Raw genomic sequence first — 18,709 nt, forward strand, 5'->3', positions numbered from 1 at the left:
ATAATTTGGACGTTGATGATTGGATTATTACTTAAATGTTGGTTAATTTGCTTGTTTCCTATTGGTGACACATAATTTAATTTGTAAATTTAGTTTAAAAATTTAATATCTCTAGCATTTTCTGAAAATTAAATGGGTTTTTTACATCCCATATTTGCACATTTCTATTGGAGATATTTTAGATCCTTACACGTGGCTGACTGTGTCAATTTGTCTTTTCCATCTCTGTTTTACTTTCCCCGCAATCGAGTACATGTTTACATCTTTGCTCTTTGCATTTGACTCAGATAGGAAGAATCTTCCCAGCAAACTTTGCAGACCCACCTCAAATTTTCTTTTAAAAGAAAATTGAAGAAGAAAAGATTGTTTTATTTGTAATTTTTATACACAAAATATGTTCCATTGTAAATTAATAAGTGCATAATATATATATATATATATAATTATTATAGGTTTTAGGGGTATAAAATTGTTAAATTAATATATATAATTATTATAGTATTTTTTTAGGGTTATAAAATTATAAAATTAATATTATGCTTATCGTGTATCGTGTTATCCACGTGTATACCCGAACCAACCCATTATCTTAACAGGTGCTTATCGGGTTACCCGATAACGACCCGTTTCTTTATCGGTCGACCCGAATACCTGTTAATTTCGTATCGTGTCGTGTCGTGTCGTATCGGGTTATCGGATCGTGTCAGAAATTGCCAGGCCTATGTTTACATCTTTGCTCTTTGCATTTGACTCAGATAGGAAGAATCTTCTCAGCAAACTTTGCAGACCCACCTCAAATTTTCTTTTAAAAGAAAATTGAAGAAGAAAAGATTGTTTTATTTGTAATTTTTATACACAAAATATGTTCCATTGTAAATTAATAAGTGCATAGAGGGAGACTCGAAGTTGAATGAATAGAGTAAAACATATTTGCTAGTTAATTTGACTATGCCAAAATCTATGAATAAATTGTCTTTAATACTGACGTTGCACAAGCGAAGAGGGATATAAACGTATGCTCTTGAATAACTAAGTTTTCTAGGATCCATCAAAATTTGAGAGAACTAAAAAAGTTATGTTATTAATTATTAATTGATAAATAAAATAGAAGCCAAAAGGCTTAAATAGACATAACCAGACCTTGGAAAGTTCAGATTAGACCTTGGGAAGTTCATAGGAGGTCTTAGGAAATAAAAAGACATTAATCGGATAGAAAAACGAAAAATCTCATTTTTATTACAAACTTTCAAATGCTGTTATGGGAGTCGAACATCAAATTTGTAAATTCACTTGTCTTCCTTCAGCTCATTTCATCTTCAATCTATTACCTCTACCTTAATTCTTACCATTTCGTCTTTAATCCAAAATTTAAAATATTTTATTTTATTTCTTTTTATGTCGAAATTGACCAAAATCTTATGCTACATCAAATACAATAATATTACACCTAAAGTCTCGAGTTTGACGCCCCGCTCTTCACTATCGCTTGTATAAAAAGAATACACATACTGTGACGGCAACATTTGGCTATTTCATTGGTGGTCCTAAATAGACCTATCGTACCCTTTTGAATCTTTTATTTTCTATTCTTTTTGCCCACTTAATGCCCTCCTCTATCTGCATCATCGAACCCTTCACCAAGAAGAAAAACCGAAAATGAAAAAACAGAACTGTGGTTACACCACAAAATATTGAATTATTTGGTTGGTTAGTCTGGCAAGCACTGCAGAGGACGGTTTGGTAGTTGTAAATTTCGTCTATTTCTTAGGACTCTTTTAAGTGTTCCAGAGTATCTGGTACTTCAAGTGTTATAGATGTTAAATCTTTGTTTAAAAAATAAAAAATCTTAATCTAACAGTTAAAACACCAAAAATGTACCGGGTACTCCATGCACCCAAAAATTTCTACTATCTCTCTACACAAAATTTGCTATACACATTTGTGGATACAAATTTCCGCCTTCTCATTCTTGGACGAAAATGCACATGCAAAACAATTACCACTTTAGGTTAAGGCCAAGAGCATCATGCGCCCACGATGAATTTGGGGAGAGGGGGGCTTTGGCCGAAGAACCTTCGATGCCAAAGTTAGAATTTGAGAGTTTAGAGAAATTTGGAGAATTTTAGAAGAGAATTGGATATAGGTTTTTGGGAGAAATGGGAGCTATTTATAGGGGTGTGGCTGACCCCTATTTGGAGAAAATGGGTCCGGCCACTTATGGTGGTTTTTTTGGTGTAATTGTAAGATATTATGTCAAAATAGCAATCAATTAGGAAATTAATTAGAAAATTAATTAATTAATTCAGGTAATTAATCCTAATTTGAATGAATAATTGAGGGTTACCTTGTGGCGAGGATTTGATGAGGATGGATGAAATAGGTTTTGAATAAATACCTATTTTGATCACTTTTGACCTTGATTGAGTTGTGATTGCCTGTTGCTTGCACGTGAGAGTTTTGGTGTAGCTTGAGGGTAATTTTGTCATTTTCACCCAAAAGTACACGTGTCACCTCCATAATTTTCTTGATTATTTTTTACTCCACAAATACCCCCACGCTTGCTAAGCTGCTCGTAGGAAAGGGCAGTAGGTGTAGAGATCTCCAGCTTTGATGCAAATTCTCACTTGGATTTGGAATTAGATTCTTCTAGGAAAGGGAAATAAATCGCCTCCAAAGCCTATTTAAGCCTACCTTAAGTAGGGGATTAAATCAACTTCGGAGGGTAATTATTTATGCCTACAAGAAAGAGAAAAAGCTAAAGGATATTTGTTCCTCCTCCCCTAGCACTCTTCTTTGCTTGCCTGTGCAAAGAATCGTCTTCCGTTGATTTCTTTGTCTTATCCACACCGCACTGATGTAAGAAAAACTTAATTCTCATTGTCTTCTTCTTGGGTGGTGTTGCCACGGGGCAACCATCAGGATGGTGCGACATGTCGGCTGGCAGGGGCCAAGAGTCGATTTAGCATGGGCCTAGGAGGTGGTGTGGCAATGGTCACTGCTTGTGCTGCTCGACTTGACTGAAGTCAAGGGCTGGCTCAGCATGAGCTGAGGAAGTGGCGTGGCATGGGCCAAGGTTTGGGCTACCACATCTAGGCTGCTTGCAAAAAATGATGAAATTGCTTGAGTTTGATTTCTCAGCTGCCGTAGATGGAGCAACCAAGGATGGAGCTGCTAAGATCGGAGCTGATGAAGATGAAGTGTCGGATGAGCGAACTGTTGAGTGCAAAGTAGCTGCTGCCCCTTGACTATTCACTGCTTAGCTGGTCTTCAAGTATTCAATCTTTTGAGCCGTGTGGCCTTTTCGCACTAGAGATCAATTATTTTATCCTCTTGCATTGAAGAGCAAACCCATATGAGTGTCGAGGAATTAGTTTACCCTTTCGCATTAAAGAGCAATTAGTGTATCCTATCGCATTGGAGAGTAAACCCTTTCGGATTGAGTGACTACTTCTCTCTGTCCATCGTGTTGACTACTCCGATGTGAGGTGAATGATGCTCTTTGCAGGCCTAGCAGTGAATGAACACTTCACTTAGAAGGTTGCTTATTGTTGATTATCGGAGTGTGGCCCCAACCATGAATGTATGCTCATCTGTGGGCCTAACCGAGAGTGCACACTTCTCCGTGTGCTAAGACGAGAGTATACGTTATATAGGGGGCATAGTCGGGAGTGTACACTACCAAAACGTTTGGTTCGTGACTGGTTGAGTGGATGCTTGCCGGGACGCTGCTGGAGAGGTTCGTCATCTTCCCTTGTCCTACTTTGAGACACCTTGTAGGGGGCACGCTGCAAGAGCTGATTCACTAAGGTAGTCTGTTGTGCAAGGGCGCTTGTCAATTCTATAACTTGTCGAGACAAGTGTTGTTCACCATTTTAGGGTGGAAGAGCTTGGATGATATACATCTCATTGAGTAGTGGAAGTGTAATGGACTCCGGGCGCGAGATTTGAGTTGGGATGTCAAATTTATGGATAAATGGGGTGGAAATACTCTTGGTTCAATCGTTGATCTAGAAATTTGAAGCCTAGATGGTTGAATCGGTGTTGGACCGATTATGATTGCTTGGTCAGATCACCGGAGCGGGTCGGGCAATTAGCTTGGATTACCTCGTATGCGGTGCGCTTGGGCGCTAGGCTTAGACTTTGCTTGAGAACGCGCTGGGCTTGCGCTGGCCTTAGGCCCGCGAGCACTAGACTGCTTCTACTGTCCCAACTGTTTGGGCTTGCGCTGCTGAGGTAGTGACTCGGGCTGGCTCGTGTTGGGCTTGGCTTGGCTGCCTTGCAACATGGGCTACAGATTGAGCCGTGCACCAAGTAGATGAGGCTTGGGCCTGCGTTGCTGGGGTAGTGGCTCGGGCTGGCTTGTGCTGGGCCTGGCTTGGCTGCCTTGCAGCGTGGGCTGCAGATTGGGCCGTGTGCCAAGTAAATGAGGCTTGGGCCTGCGCTGCTTAAAAGTGGGATGAGCCTGGGTTGGTGGCCGCATTGCTGCCCCTTACTCACTGTGGAATTACTGTCATAAAACTGGCCCACTCCCCACTGCCATGGTAGTCTCCATGTCTTGCCATTGTATTAAGTCTTGTGGATCATCATGGTGAGGTTACGTCTTGTCCTCCATCATTCGATTCGGATCTTTGAACGTAGGAAGTTCCATTCGTCATGGTTTTCGAATTTCTAGTCGTTGCACTTGACACATCCCGACCTAAATCAGGGCATGTTGGTCGTCACGTGGGGGTGACGTAGCCATGTGTACAGTGCGAAAGCAAGAGAGATATAAGGAATTACGAATAAACAAAAACCAAATCAACTAGAATACTAGATAAGATAAGGTGCCAGTGTGAGATTAAGTGTGAAATACACAACCAAAGCATAAATAGCCTAAGTGCAGTCAAGCATGACAAGTGCTAACTATACAACACCAAGGGTGATCCTACATTTATGATGCTCTGTTAGAACCACCGTCAAAATCCTCGTGAGCCACCAAAGCACTTCTACCTAAAACCTGGAGGGGCGCAAAATAGAAAGAGTGAGTGGGCAAAAACAAAGCTTTTCAAAATCATTTCATTTCTCAAAAGTTCTAACCCCTCGCCGTAAAACCTGTATAATTTCCCAGAAAATAATAATAATAATAAGCTATATCAGAAATCATACTCAAGATGAAAATCCATAGAAGTATACCATGCCAAAGTATCTTAATGCAATGCCATAAGTAATATAGACAAAATATATCAATGTCAGATATCGCATCAGCCAAATCCTTCTAACTCAATATGTACGGCTGAGTCTATAGCTCATAACTAATCTCAATCATATCAAATTCTGCACACGAGTCAGAACCACCTAAAGTGGTATGTACGACAAGACTATGTGTAAAATAAATATGCTCTAGTGCTACGATCATGTGAAGACTGTGCAAATGATCGCGGGTCACCTATGAGTTGGAACCACCTATAGTGGTCTGTACGACAAGCCTGTGCACCTAACTTAGATCCAAGGTGAGCATATAGTGCGGGAGGTGAACATCACGTGAAGGACTATGCCCTAACTCTGGGCGGGAGCACTAACATCGGGGTGCAGGTTTATGAGCTCTCAATACATCACATCATATCTCACATAACTAAAATAACCTCATATCTTTAATTTATGAACTTACTTGTCACTTACCTATGAGTCTGCAACACCAATAAAAAATATATGCAACTACTAATGCATAAATAAAATAGGTAGATACTTTGCATGACATTTTAAAACGTATTCAAATTCATTTTCTGGGAAAAATCTCAAGTATATAGGTATACACGGAAAACCAAAAGCTCACTCACTGATATGTCGAAAGGTCGTAGCCCCCAAGCCTTGATTGACGGCGCTCGTCCTCAGGATAGGTCTCACCTATATGCGAAATAATTGAATAAACGTTATTTGAAGCACATACGTAAAACTAGGAAATAACTTCTCATACATTGCTCAAAAGGGGTATTTGAATATACCACCATGACCTACTCAACCTTAGGAACATCCCCATATTTTTAGAAATATTTTTCATTACCCCATGCACCCTCACGCGTCGGCCAAGGCACCGCCAGATGCGCGGCCCACACGCAGGCACGTGCCTGGCACACCAAACGGATTCCCTAACGGTGTTGGGGAATATTCCGTTAAATATAAGTATATGCCGTTAATTATACCTGACGGCGTTAGAATATTCCGTCAACTTTGACGGAATATTCTCTTATTTCTTCCTTGGTTTACTGGAGTCCGGCGTTGGTGCCGCTGCTATCGCGGGAAACTGGAAAATAATCAAACCTTCATATCTTCTTCATCTCTCATCCAATATTCACAAAATTTATACCAAAATGAAGCTTAAGATGAGAAGAACATGATCATACCACTTTGGGGGACCTAAAACAAACAAAAATTTGGCTGAAAAACCTTCGATATTCCGGCTAAACCTGCAACTCGCTAAACTAGGGCTTCCCGACATCCAAATCATTTCAAAATTACTCCCCGACCTTCGTGAAGATGTTTTAAGGCTCCCTATGACCTTAAAACTCCTTGAAAACTTCACAATCACGAGTGCATGAACAGTACTCCAAATCGGGGTTCTTGGGTTCTCAGGTTTTCGAGGGTTTCACGTACCAAAGATGGTATAGAACAACTCCTGAACTTAATGGGAGTTTAAAGGTGCCAACTACAACCTCGATCCATGACTGGAAGTAAAGGTTGAAGGTTTGTCCGTACAATTGTACAGAAATGGAAAGAAGTTCGATTGAGGGATGAGAGAGAAGGGTCAACGAGAGGGTGATAGTGAGGGTATGTTTGTGTGTGGTCCAAGTTTGGCCAACCAAACCAAAAAAAAATAAAACCTTAAGTTCTAATTGGGTCAAGTACTTAGGAAAGAAAATAATTGGTCCACAACACAACTTAAACCACACTACACCACAAACGTTCAAGGGTACTATAGTCATTTCACACTATTTAGGAAATGTTTTGTCACAGCCCGTCCTGGAGAAGTATATTATTTAATTATCGACGGTGTGAAAAGAATAAAATGCCCTTAGGCGTTAAGATGTGTTGTGTGTGACATGTTATTAGAAGTGGACTAATATGTTAAATTCCTAAGTTTTTGGGACCAATTGGAACTAAAGGAATTTAGTGGTGTGGTTGGTTGTTTGTAAACCACACATACACAAAAGTACCACTTTCTCTCTCTCTCTCTCACTCTCGTGCCCCCTCTCTCTCAGACTCTCTTTCTCTCTCTCTTCCTTCTCTGTACGGACCACACCTAAACCAAGCCAAATCTTCACAGATCGAGGGATTCAAGGTCACCATCTTGTTCCTTGTGACCTTACGAGTTGAATGGTACTATTCTCTAGGATTAGAACCTCCATTTTCCCTGAGAACCCGAGAACCCTAAAATGTGCACTGTTCATGCACACGTAAAATCGAAGGTTTAAGTGATTTTGGAGATCATAGGGAGCTTCTAGATGTCTCCAGGAAGCTCAGAGTAGTCCATTGATGTGTTTTGGACGTCGGGATCATGAGTTTCAAGCTTGGCCGGATTTTGTGGAATTTCTCCGACGAGATCCCGTGACTTTTGGAGCTTCAAATTGGTAAGGTTGTGTTCTTCATGATTAGGGCTTCATTTTGGTGAAAATTTCATCTAAAATGGTGTTGAATTGGCTGAGATATGAAGGTTTTTCAATTTCCCAATTTTTCGGTGATGGCGAGGAGTCCGGCGAGCAATCAGAGAAGACGAGCGAATATTCCGTCAGAGTTAACGGAATATTCTGACATCGTCAGGTAAACTTAACAGAATATGTTAGCTTTTAACGGAATATTCCTAACGGGGTTAGAGAATCCGTCAGGATTCCTTGCGCGTGGCTGCCCGTATTGCCGTGCACTCACCGGCGTGTGGCGACGCGTGCGGGGTCAAAAAATTATTTTAAAAATTCCTGGGTGATCGTGATGTTGTGTAGGTCACTGTGGTATATTCATATACCCAATTTGAGCTATGTATGAGAGGTTATTACATATTTTGGTATATGTGCATTAAAGTGACGTTTATATAGTTGCTTCTCTTATAGGCGAGACCTATCCGGAGGACGAGCATAGCTAGGCTAGGCATGGGGGTTACGACCCAGCTTCATATCAGTGAGTAGGCAGTTATTTTCAGTATATATATATATATACACCTTGACGTTTTTCCCAGAAAACGTATTTAAGGAAATGTGATTGAAATGCCATGCCTATATTTTATTTTAGTAAATGCATTATCATAATTATGCATATAGTTGCATGATGGTGTGGAGGCTCAGGTAAATTATGTTTGGTTATGTGAATTGTCGATGATGTGATATGTGATTGAATATTGTGGAGCTCATAAAACTGCACTTAGGATGATTATGATTAGCCAAAGATATGACACAGGCCTATTTATTATGTCACCTCCCGCACCATATGCTCACATTGGATCCAATTTAGGTGCACAGTCTTGTCGTACAGACCTTATTTATGGTTCTGACTCGTAGATGACTAACGATTTATCGCTCGGCTATTATGTGAGAGTAGTATTGAGCATAATTATATTACACCCATTATCGTCGTACAGACCTTTGCATTTGGTTCCGACTCTTGTGCAGTATAGTGCCGTATAGGTCATTGTAGTGACTCCGGTTAGATTGACTTTTGAGCTATGAATTCAGCTGTACAGACTACCACACGGGTTCCGGCTAACATGTTATATTTTTATGAAACTATTCTTACCTAAATTGCTTATTCTGTTATATATAGACATGGCATACATACAAATATGAATCTTGATTTTGAGCATGATTTCAGATATATACATATTTATGTATTCTATTTTCTAGGAAAGTATCTATATACTTGTTTTACGGCGAGGGGTTAGTATATTCAAAGGAAAATAAGGTTTTTGTGTAAATGTGTTTTACTAACCCACTCAACTTTGTTTTTCGCCCCTCCAGGTTTTAGGTAGCCGAGTTTGGTGGCCACGAGAAATCCAACGGTGTTCGGACAGAATCCGAAAAGTAAGATTCACCTTAAGGAGTTGTATCTTAGTAATTGTCCTACTTGACTGCAACTAGATCTTCTTATTGCTCTGAAAGTGTATTTATACACTTAGACCCTCACTAGCATCCTTTCTTAAACGGAATTGCTAGTTGCTTGGTTTTAAATTGGTCGTTTTCTTTATTCCTTATCACTTCCGCTTTGCGCATAAGGCTACATCACGCTTACGTGATGACTAACACGTCTGGACTTCGGCCGGGGTGTGTCATGTTTCGGGATGGGCTGTGACAACAATTTTCTTTTACGTTTATTCAAAGAATTTTATAAAAAATTTCTAAGAATAAGAACGTACGAAAAATCTACAAATGAACAAGAACTATGAAACTTTGAATGTGAGAGTCTTCTTCGAGTGTGTGAATCAAACTCTCAATGAAAGCACCAATTTGTGGATGCAAATTTCCACCTTCTCCTTCTTAGAAGAAAATGCACTGCAAAATAATTAACACCTTAGGTCAAGGCCTCATGCGCCCACGATGACTTGGGGGGGGGGAGTTAGAATTTGAGAGAGAAAGTGTATAGAGAAATTTGAAGAATTTTAGAAGAGAATTGGACTTAGGTTTTTGGGAGAAATAAGAGCTATTTATAAGGGTGTGGCTGGCCCCTATTTGGAGAAAAGGGGTTTGGCCACTTATGGTGGTTTTTTGGTGTAATTGCAAAATATTATGTCAAAATAATATCTTGCAATCAATTAGGAAATTAATTAATTAATTAGAAAATTAATCAATTAATTTAGGTAATTAATCCTAATTTGAATGAATAATTTAGGGTTACCTTGTGGGGAGGATTTGATGAGAATGGATGAATTAGATTTTGAATAAATACCTATTTTGATCACTTTTGACCTTGATTGAGTTGTGATTGCCCGCTGCTTGTGCGTGAGAGTTATGGTGTGGCTCGAGAGTAATTTTATTATTTTCACCTAAAAGTACACGTGTCGCCTCTATAATTTTCTTGATTATTTTTTACTCCACAACATTTGTTGTTGCATTGCATGGAATCATCATCTTTATTCCTGAATTCAGATATTTTTTTTTATACAATTATTTATTATATTTGGTAATTGGAACTATTTTATATGTATTGTTTTGTAGGTGGTAATGGGACAATAACTTGGAACGAATTGTGTGTTGTGAACAAAACACAATATGTGATGAAACAAGAGGCTTTGGTTCAATTAATTTTATTAAGATTTGGACAAATTCTGACTGCTAGCCAAGATATAATAAGTAGTTCTCATACATGTATCGATTCATACAAGAAATTAAATTTTTTAATGAGAAAATCAAATACCAAAATACGCACCAATTTATGAATCAACAAGCTAGGTGCTAATGATATGCTAATTTTTCAATTTAATAATGTAGCAAGTAAATAGTGTTGCACAACGTTTGACAAATTTTGGGGTTTCGGGTCTCCCGGACGAGTTATTTTGGTTTGAAGAACTTTCTAACTTGTAGGATGTGTTATTTGCATATTGTAAATTTAGTTGATTGCTTTTATTATTGAGAATTTTAACGAAAAACTCTCGGTACTGTTCACTTTAACGAAAAACCACATTTTTACATTAAAAAGTCAATTCTGGTACTATTCACTTTACGCTTTATTTTGTCCTTATCATTAAAACTCAAAATTTTCAAACCCTTTTCATTAGTTTTTTTTTTATTATATGTTTTGAATATGGAAGCTCTGCTAGTTAAACTTGTAGAAATCCCCAATTGAGAGTTTTACTTCTATAGCAAGTTCCAAATTGAAGAAATTATCCTTGGTGTGAAAATTGCACAATATTTCCCAAAACCCTAAAATGTTTAAAGCCCTTTTAACTTTATTTAATTTTTTTACGTGTGTGAGAATAAAAACCCTACAACCATAGAATAGAAACCACTTAATTAGTTAATGTTTGGTTTTGCATACAACAAAAGTCAAGAATTAAGTATTAATTTAATGTTTCTTGGCAGTGTTGTTCATGAATTTTCACGGACTTCTTTCTTCTGGTAGCTGAATTTCTTCGATTGTGGATGCGTACCAAGTGGTGCTTGGGGTTGGATGCTACAATCGGCGAGTCGACGTGAGGTTGGAGGCGTGGAATTGGGCGGATCGTGATGTACTGTTGTAATGGCGGTTGTCGTCGAATTCTCCGCTTACTTTAGTTTTTTCTGTTTTGGGCTTTGCTTTGCTTTGGTTTGTTTGGCTGGTCCAGTTTGCTTGTTTATGTACTTTCATTTTTGGACCTTTGGTTGTACAGATAGTAAGTTCGTTTGTTTGGTAATATACTTACCTTTTTACCGAAAAAAAATAAAATAAAAACTAAAAAACTAAATGGCAGTGGCATACATATGCTCTTGGCACATCAATCAATATATAAATTCTGTTAAATTGTCGGCAGAAAGAGTCAAAGATAAAGTTTCAAAAGAAAAAAAAAAGAATCGAAGATAAAAAAATTGAAGGTATGACTTGTATTTTTGGTACCAAAGAATCAGAATCTGTACCATACTTGTCACATTATGTTAATCGCCTATTCTATTGGACGGAACTGGATCCCCTGAGCTCAAGATGGGGATCCTCCTAAACAGCTCATTCGAGCCTTTCAAACTTGATCTAACGACTGCAATTATTATAACTTTTAGAGAGATCCTCTGTTTGGAGTCGTTAGATTAAATTTTAACAGTCCGGATGAGCGGCTCAGGAGGATCCCAATCCTGAGCTCAGGAAATGATCCAGTTCCCTATTGGATAGAGATCCCAGTTGGATATCTCCCACAAAGTCCAAAGGATCAGGAGATTCAGACCGTTAAATTTGATCTAACGGCTATAATTATTATCACCTTTAGAGGGCCTCCTGTTTGTAGCCGTTGGATCAATTTTCAACTGTCCAGATCTTCAGATTCTTAAGATTTGGTGGGGTGAGATTCGGCTGGGATCTCTGTCCTATTCTATTAACATTTTTATGATAAATCATGTTATAATCTACTATAGATTTTTGTTTTTTTTTTGAAAAAAAATCAGCTGGTGACTTTGTCATTGCAGTCCACCCTTCCAGGGGTCCAAATACTCATAAGCATTTCAGCCTCCTTTTAACCACCATTATGTGATTCACAAACGCTCGGAATGAAACCCAAAACGTGCCTTGTGAAATACGAATTTGAAATTCGTCTCTAACCATTGATCCACCTTTTATTGGCTATAATTCATAGATTTTCGGTCAACAGAAGATGACCAACCAGAGATGATAACCTCTGGCGGAATACACTTTGCAAGTTATGACAATTTTATATATTTAATAGTTTAATTTAAGTTGAAAATTTCGATAATCCGAAATTGTTTTCTGTTCTCTTAGGTAAACACGAATCGGTAATCAGGACCACTAGCAAGTAACAAGGCATCTTACAGTTTCTCGTTTTCATTATTTGAAGGAGAAAACCTTTAAGCCAAACCAGCTGACTCGTCCTACCATTCAATGAAATGACGCTATGGCCACAACTATTTACTATTTACCAGTAGACTTCTAATGGTAAACTTGACGCACATCAACTATGTAATCAAAGTATCGATAATAGCCAACGTATCAACATGCTAGAGAGCGAGAGGGGAATCTAAATCAATATACTAATGAGTCCTTCGTTATATACAGTCAAGAATCTTGCAAGAGTTCAATTCCAATCATTGAAGCATCATTTCAATCATATACATCAGATAATTAAGAGAGAGAGAGAGAGAGGGAGAACAAATCAACACTTGTTTTAAAGAAAAAATGCCTGCCTGGTATAATAGTGTCAAGCATCTTGAATGCATGTCATGGCTGCTTCTCCTCCGCGTCTTCCACACTATTTATATTTGCATCAATTCAATACAATGACAAGATCAACGGAAGAAGCCGTATAGTAAAATAACTTCATCCCCGCACCGCGTTTCTGTCTTCCTGCAACCGAAACTAGAACCATAAGCTTTAGTGCAGCAGTGGCTCTTCGTCCTTTTGTAATTCCTTAAGCTGCCTTTTGGCATAAACCGTGAAGAAAATTGTGGTAGCCACAGTCAAAGAGAAGCCAACTACAGTGAAGATTATCTGTGGGGCTGAAAGACCATGGCGCTCATGTGAAGCGTCTGCCAACGTCCGTATCAGGATCCCACTGCAATGAAAATAGGAGAGGAAGTTTGAGGATAAGTTAAAGCACAATTGATTGGTCCAAAATCTAAACGGAGCAATTTTCATGAGAAAAAGACGGGAGATGGCTAAGTACTTCAACTATTATTCAGCTTCACACTCCAGAAAACAAACCAGTATAACATGAAAGCATGAAAAAGTCTTGCCTCCAGATTAGGAAGAATGGTATGAATAATTAACAAACTGGTTACAATGAATTGAGACACCAGAGAAGATGCCTTTACAATTGATCGGAACAAGGCCACTACAACTCGGTATAAATGTTTAGGCATATTCTACTGCAGTAAACAAGATAACTCCCTTAGCTACCATTACCAATAATCAGAAATTAATAGTGACGTGGTGTGAAGACACCAAGTGCATACTGGTGCAGGGAACTACTAAAGAAGGCCAGGACAGTAACTGCAACTTTCAACCATCCAACCCAGTGAAACTATATTGTTTAATGCGTTTACAACGCCACATTTACATTGAACACGATCAATGGAGGTTCACCAATAAAAGATATTTGAATCAGTTGGCATTCTTTCTCAAACAAGGAAATTCCTAATTGTGAATCTAGCTCTGGAAACAGATTTAATGCACTTCCAAAATCACCTTAATACATGAGGCACTTATATGCTTATATTCTTAAAACTACTAAATCAGTTCAACATGTATAGATTAAGCACAAACCCCCATCTACCAGAAGATCTCATTTTACGAAAACATTAATTTCCTGGACTCCTCATAAGATTTTCAAACATAGAAGAATTATACAAATAAATACAATCCAGGTACCTATGCACATGTGAACATGTCTTGTTGCCAATATACTCATACGTATATTTATTCCATAAGATGTGTTAAAAAATGCAAGAGTCCTAAAACGATGGACATAAAGACATGGCTGAACCTATGAGTGAGAGAGGGGGAGTGGATTTAACATACGTGTAGATGGCGGCAAATGTTTCTGGCACCATTCCCGCCAATGACCCTAACAGGTAAGGAACGTACTTGACATTTGTTGCCACAGCAGCATAATTATAGATAATGTAAGGGAATGGAGAAATCCTGATTAATGTTACAGCTCGAAACTGATGAAACCAGTCTCCTTCCCCAGCTGATCTTAAAACAGATGCTCTCTTTGGATATTTTTCTAACCACCCCTGCATAAGCATCAAGAAATGTTAAACCACATTAAGTGCGTGCACGCAAACACAGAGCATAAACCTGAAAGAAAAAAAAAACAATATGTTAAATGGAATGTTACGCACTTGAATTTTGTGATAGAAGAGAGAGCCAACGAAAAATGGAAGTGATACACCCACAGCTGCTGCTGATATGATTAGAAGAAATCCATAGCCATAACCAAAAGTCATGCCAGCCACCCACATAGAAGGTGACGATGGTAAAAGTACAGTGGGAAATAATGCCACAGAAGCAAAGACTAGAACTGCAAGCACTGGAGGACTGAATGTTCTTGTCTCCCAGTTAAGAATTGGAATAATCTCCTATAAATGATTTCATCAATAGTCAGCATAGTATAAGACATTATGACAAAGCTAGCTGAAATAGGAAGAATATACAGAAATCATAAACAAGACCGCTGGATTATAACATCTAATAATCATGATGTAGTCTTAATCTCCTATGTTTATTCACTAAAGCAGCAATGGTTTTAGGCAGACACCATGCAATGAATTAACGGCAAGATGCAATTATTTACTGTCTAGTCTAAAATATTCGAAATCCGCTTAAAAGTGAAACATAGTGAGTGTGCTTCGGTACTTAATGTCACTGCCACATAAATGACTACAGCCATCAACATTGCCAAAGTCACCGAAAATACAAGCTCCCAACTATAATCCCAAATGTAGCACATGACTACCCATTTCACCAAAAAGCTTAATTCTTCACAAATTAGCAGTGTCTTTCATTCCAGGAACATAGGAATTGCCAAAAAAAGGAAAAAGGGCATTCTCAAATGTACAAATTCTTCCGAAAAAAGAAACGAAAACCATTTAATCAAAGACAACAGCAGTAACAAAATCAGCAAGTTGGGTTGACTGTATATTCAGAACAACAAATTGATGAATTCCAATAAAAAAACTCACACATCGCTTCATTAACATGGACCAAAATTACAGAAATAAGGATACCGAATACCGAAACACAATCAACCAAAGTTTTACATAAAAGCCCTATGATAACAATTAAGCAAAATCCAAAACAAAAACACAGACGAAAAATAAAAGAAGGGGAACAATTTACGTTATCCATGAAATATGGTCCGACCCATTTTGCAAAAACCCCAGCCAACAACCCCAAGCACATAACCAACAGTACCAACCTAACCCAATACCACAAAGAAGCTAACTTTCTAGTAGAAGGTGGCTCCACCTCCGCCTCAAACCCCTCCGCCGTCCCACAACCGCCACGATCACCATCCCCCAACTTCATATAGTCCCCTTTGCCGTCTTCGCCCCCAATTCTCAAAATCAGCTCCGGCACCACCTCTCCCCGATCCTTACAATCGTCATAGGTCATCGGAAAACCCTAGGAATTTTATCAGGCCGCAGAAAACCCCCAATTGGTCCCAATTTCGGTTCCAAATTGCGAGAAATTTGGGGGAAATTGGAGCCCTAGGAGAGAGAGAGTGTGCTCAATGCGAATGTTTGGTAATGGATCAGAAAGCCCGCGAGTCCATGAAGACCGGTAGCTGCGCAGAGGCGATCGAATGTACGAATTGGAACCGAAAAGCACACGCAAACGAACACCCAAACTCTCACAGCCTATAGGAATACATGGCGAACATTTATATACAGCGATATAGATATTATATAACGTAGAAGCTGCATTTACGAGACTGCCACCCGAAGAAACGGTAACGTTTTAATGGCGCGATGAGAACGAAGGAAGCAACAGGTGGAGTAACGGTAATATGTAAGCGGGGCCACATGGGATCGGGTTTTGGATTGCCGTTTCCTCACCGCCACGGTAGGTTTGGGGCTCAATGACTTGGGTGAATTTGTATTTATTTATTTTTCAAGCACTCGCTCTAGGAATGATATACGATGAACGGTCACTATCATGGAATTTTCAGGATTCTGTTTGGGTTCAAAATAACATTATTGGGCCGAGCATAGGTTTATGTTCGGTCCAAAGCTTTTTCGAAAATATTGTGGGCCGGCCAGGGGTCATGGGCTGCCCAGTCAGGGCGGTTGAGTCTTATTATAAGAAGGATTAATCTGGATAAGAGCGAATGGGTCGAGTCCTGGTATGATAAGGAGTCTTAATGGAATAAGGATGCTAAGATTTGAGAAGTGAAGGTCGCCGGATAAAGAGTTTGTTTCAAAGTCCTAGTGGAGGTAGGATTGACCGAGGCCTGGTTGGATTAGGATAAAGAATCATAATCCGAGTATAGTTTTGATTCAGCCAAGAGGAGATTGACTGCTATAAATAGGAGGGGGTGCGTCATGCGAAGGTCTCCAGCTCAACACACAAATTGCCTTGCGCAAACTCTCGCTTTACGCGAAACCTCTCAACAACCTTGAGATTTTTTTATTTTCTTTTACGCCAACACATCTTCAGTTTGGATAAACATCATTGTGAAGGCAACCAGTGAGCATCTTCAGTTTGGATAAACAACATTGCCACCGTAGAATCAGCTGACCGCGAAGCCCTTTCAGTTTGGATAAATAGCATTGCATCAAGGCCAATTGATTATCTATCCAAGTCTTGGTCGAGAAGGGTTTTCGAATCCTTATTGGCAAAGGTCATCCCACGATCATTCTCAGCGAAGTGAGGTGTTATGAATCACTAGACTCGGCGCATTGAATGTCAAGTTGTTTTATGATTGGATACTCACAAGTTGGATTTAGAGTTCTGCATTCCGACGACCGAACCACATTTACGATTAAGATGTACATCTGCTTTGAATACTTATGTCCATATAGTCTGGTGTCGATTCAGCGTGTTTATACTCTTACAAATATAATCACAATGACCGAATCCGACACCGACGATTTGTAAACTTCGTAGAACTAGCAGCCTTGTCTTCAAGCTCTAGAACCCGAAGGTCGAGACGTGTTCATTCCTCGACCGCAATCACAAGATCGAGAAGTTATCAGCGCATCCGACGCAACATCAACATATTTTACTTCTCGGCCGAGGAGTTGGCACGCCTGCATAAAACCGAATGACGTAATTAGCTAATTAGTTACTCGGTCTGCCCGCCACGTAAGCTTGGTAGTTTTTAGGGTCAACATTTTGGCACGCCCAATGGGACCAAGTGCTAAAACTTTGGAGTTCATGACCATTAAGACACGGTCAGTAAAAAAGAAAACAGTCATGGGAAAGTCAACGACCGACTTACCAGTTCAGGGCCCCGGACAAGATTTGTCACAGGTACAAAATCCTCTTGTCACTGCGACACCTGAGGCTACAAGTGCAACACATCGGAGAGGGAAGTTTGCCTCGGCGGTTAGCCTTGCAACACAGAAATGCCCGACAAAACCACAGGCATTTTAATTGAAGGGATAATGGAAGACTGGGATGAAGATGGTGGTGAACGCTTTGATCCCCCGACTAGGTTGTTTCTTCGAAGATGACTTGATGAGCAATCTCGACAGATTGAACAGTCAGTCAGCAAAAAAATGAACAGTTTGCTCGATGTGATACGAAGTAATGGTGACATATATACCAGATTGTGTGAGCTATTGGTCAGTAAAGCCTTCGAAGATGGACCCGTTGGTCAGCTTCAACAATTTCCATTTAGGAGTAATTCGCCACAAGTCGAAACAGGATCTTCTTGGCTCAAAATAATTGAATTGGAAAAAAAAGGAGGATCGAGCAGTAGATCAGATGGATCCGACCCGAGAAAGAAAACAACATCTGTCAATATGATCGAGGTCCAAATGATGATCGACTCGGCATTGAAAAAAGGGCCGAAGTTCCCGAAATTCATCCATTCATATCCGGCTTATATGGAAAGGTTTGAATATCCTAAAGGCTTTAAGATCCCCGACTTCAGCCTTTTTACTCGCGAGTCGTCCCTATCTTCGTTAGAACATGTGGCTCAGTTTACTGCACAATGCGGAGATGTTAATAGCGACTTCCATAAACTGCGACTATTCAACTTCTTACTAACAGGTTCAGCATTTGCTTGGTACATCAACCTCCCGCTTAACTTCATCCAAAGTTGGGAGGAACTGGTCGAAAAGTTCCATGAACAATTCTATCGGCCAGGGATGGAAATGTCAGTTTCATCACTGGCCAGGATGGCTCAAGCATTTGACGAGTAGCTAATAGAATACTTAACGAGGTTTAAGTCGGCTAGAAATTGGTGCCGAGTACCTTTCCTCGAAGTTGAATTTGTCAGAATCGCTCTGAACGGCTTGGATATGGAATATAAAAATAAATTCTTGGGGGAAAACTTCCGAGATATGTACGAGCTGGCCCAGCACGTCGAGCAATATGATTATTTACT

The 18,709-nt window shown here is 39.4% G+C and overlaps 1 protein-coding gene across 1 annotated transcript; it reads right to left on the bottom strand.

Annotated features, from left to right (window-relative positions):
* Window positions 1-12,660: 12,660 nt before the first annotated feature.
* LOC126619595 (uncharacterized) lies at window positions 12,661-16,034 on the bottom strand. Its single transcript, XM_050288004.1, has 4 exons — window positions 15,493-16,034; window positions 14,496-14,732; window positions 14,170-14,387; window positions 12,661-13,204 (listed from the first exon to the last, which is right to left on the bottom strand). The coding sequence occupies exons 1-4, from the start codon at window positions 15,766-15,768 to the stop codon at window positions 13,024-13,026; spliced, it is 912 nt and encodes a 303-aa protein (XP_050143961.1). The 5' UTR covers window positions 15,769-16,034; the 3' UTR covers window positions 12,661-13,023.
* Between the last annotated feature and the right edge of the window lie 2,675 nt (window positions 16,035-18,709).

This window comes from Malus sylvestris, chromosome 4 (assembly GCF_916048215.2).
Source record: "Malus sylvestris chromosome 4, drMalSylv7.2, whole genome shotgun sequence".
Classification (NCBI taxonomy): Eukaryota; Viridiplantae; Streptophyta; class Magnoliopsida; order Rosales; family Rosaceae; genus Malus; species Malus sylvestris.

Excerpts from the sequence above, each read along its gene's own strand:
- LOC126619595 (XM_050288004.1), bottom strand. The coding sequence starts at position 15,768 with ATGACCTATGACGATTGTAAGGATCGGGGAGAGGTGGTGCCGGAGCTG. Across the intron at positions 14,733-15,492 it reads GACCATATTTCATGGATAAC|GAGATTATTCCAATTCTTAA; the intron begins GTAAATTGTTCC and ends AATCATTTATAG. Across the intron at positions 13,205-14,169 it reads ACATTTGCCGCCATCTACAC|TGGGATCCTGATACGGACGT; the intron begins GTATGTTAAATC and ends TTTTCATTGCAG.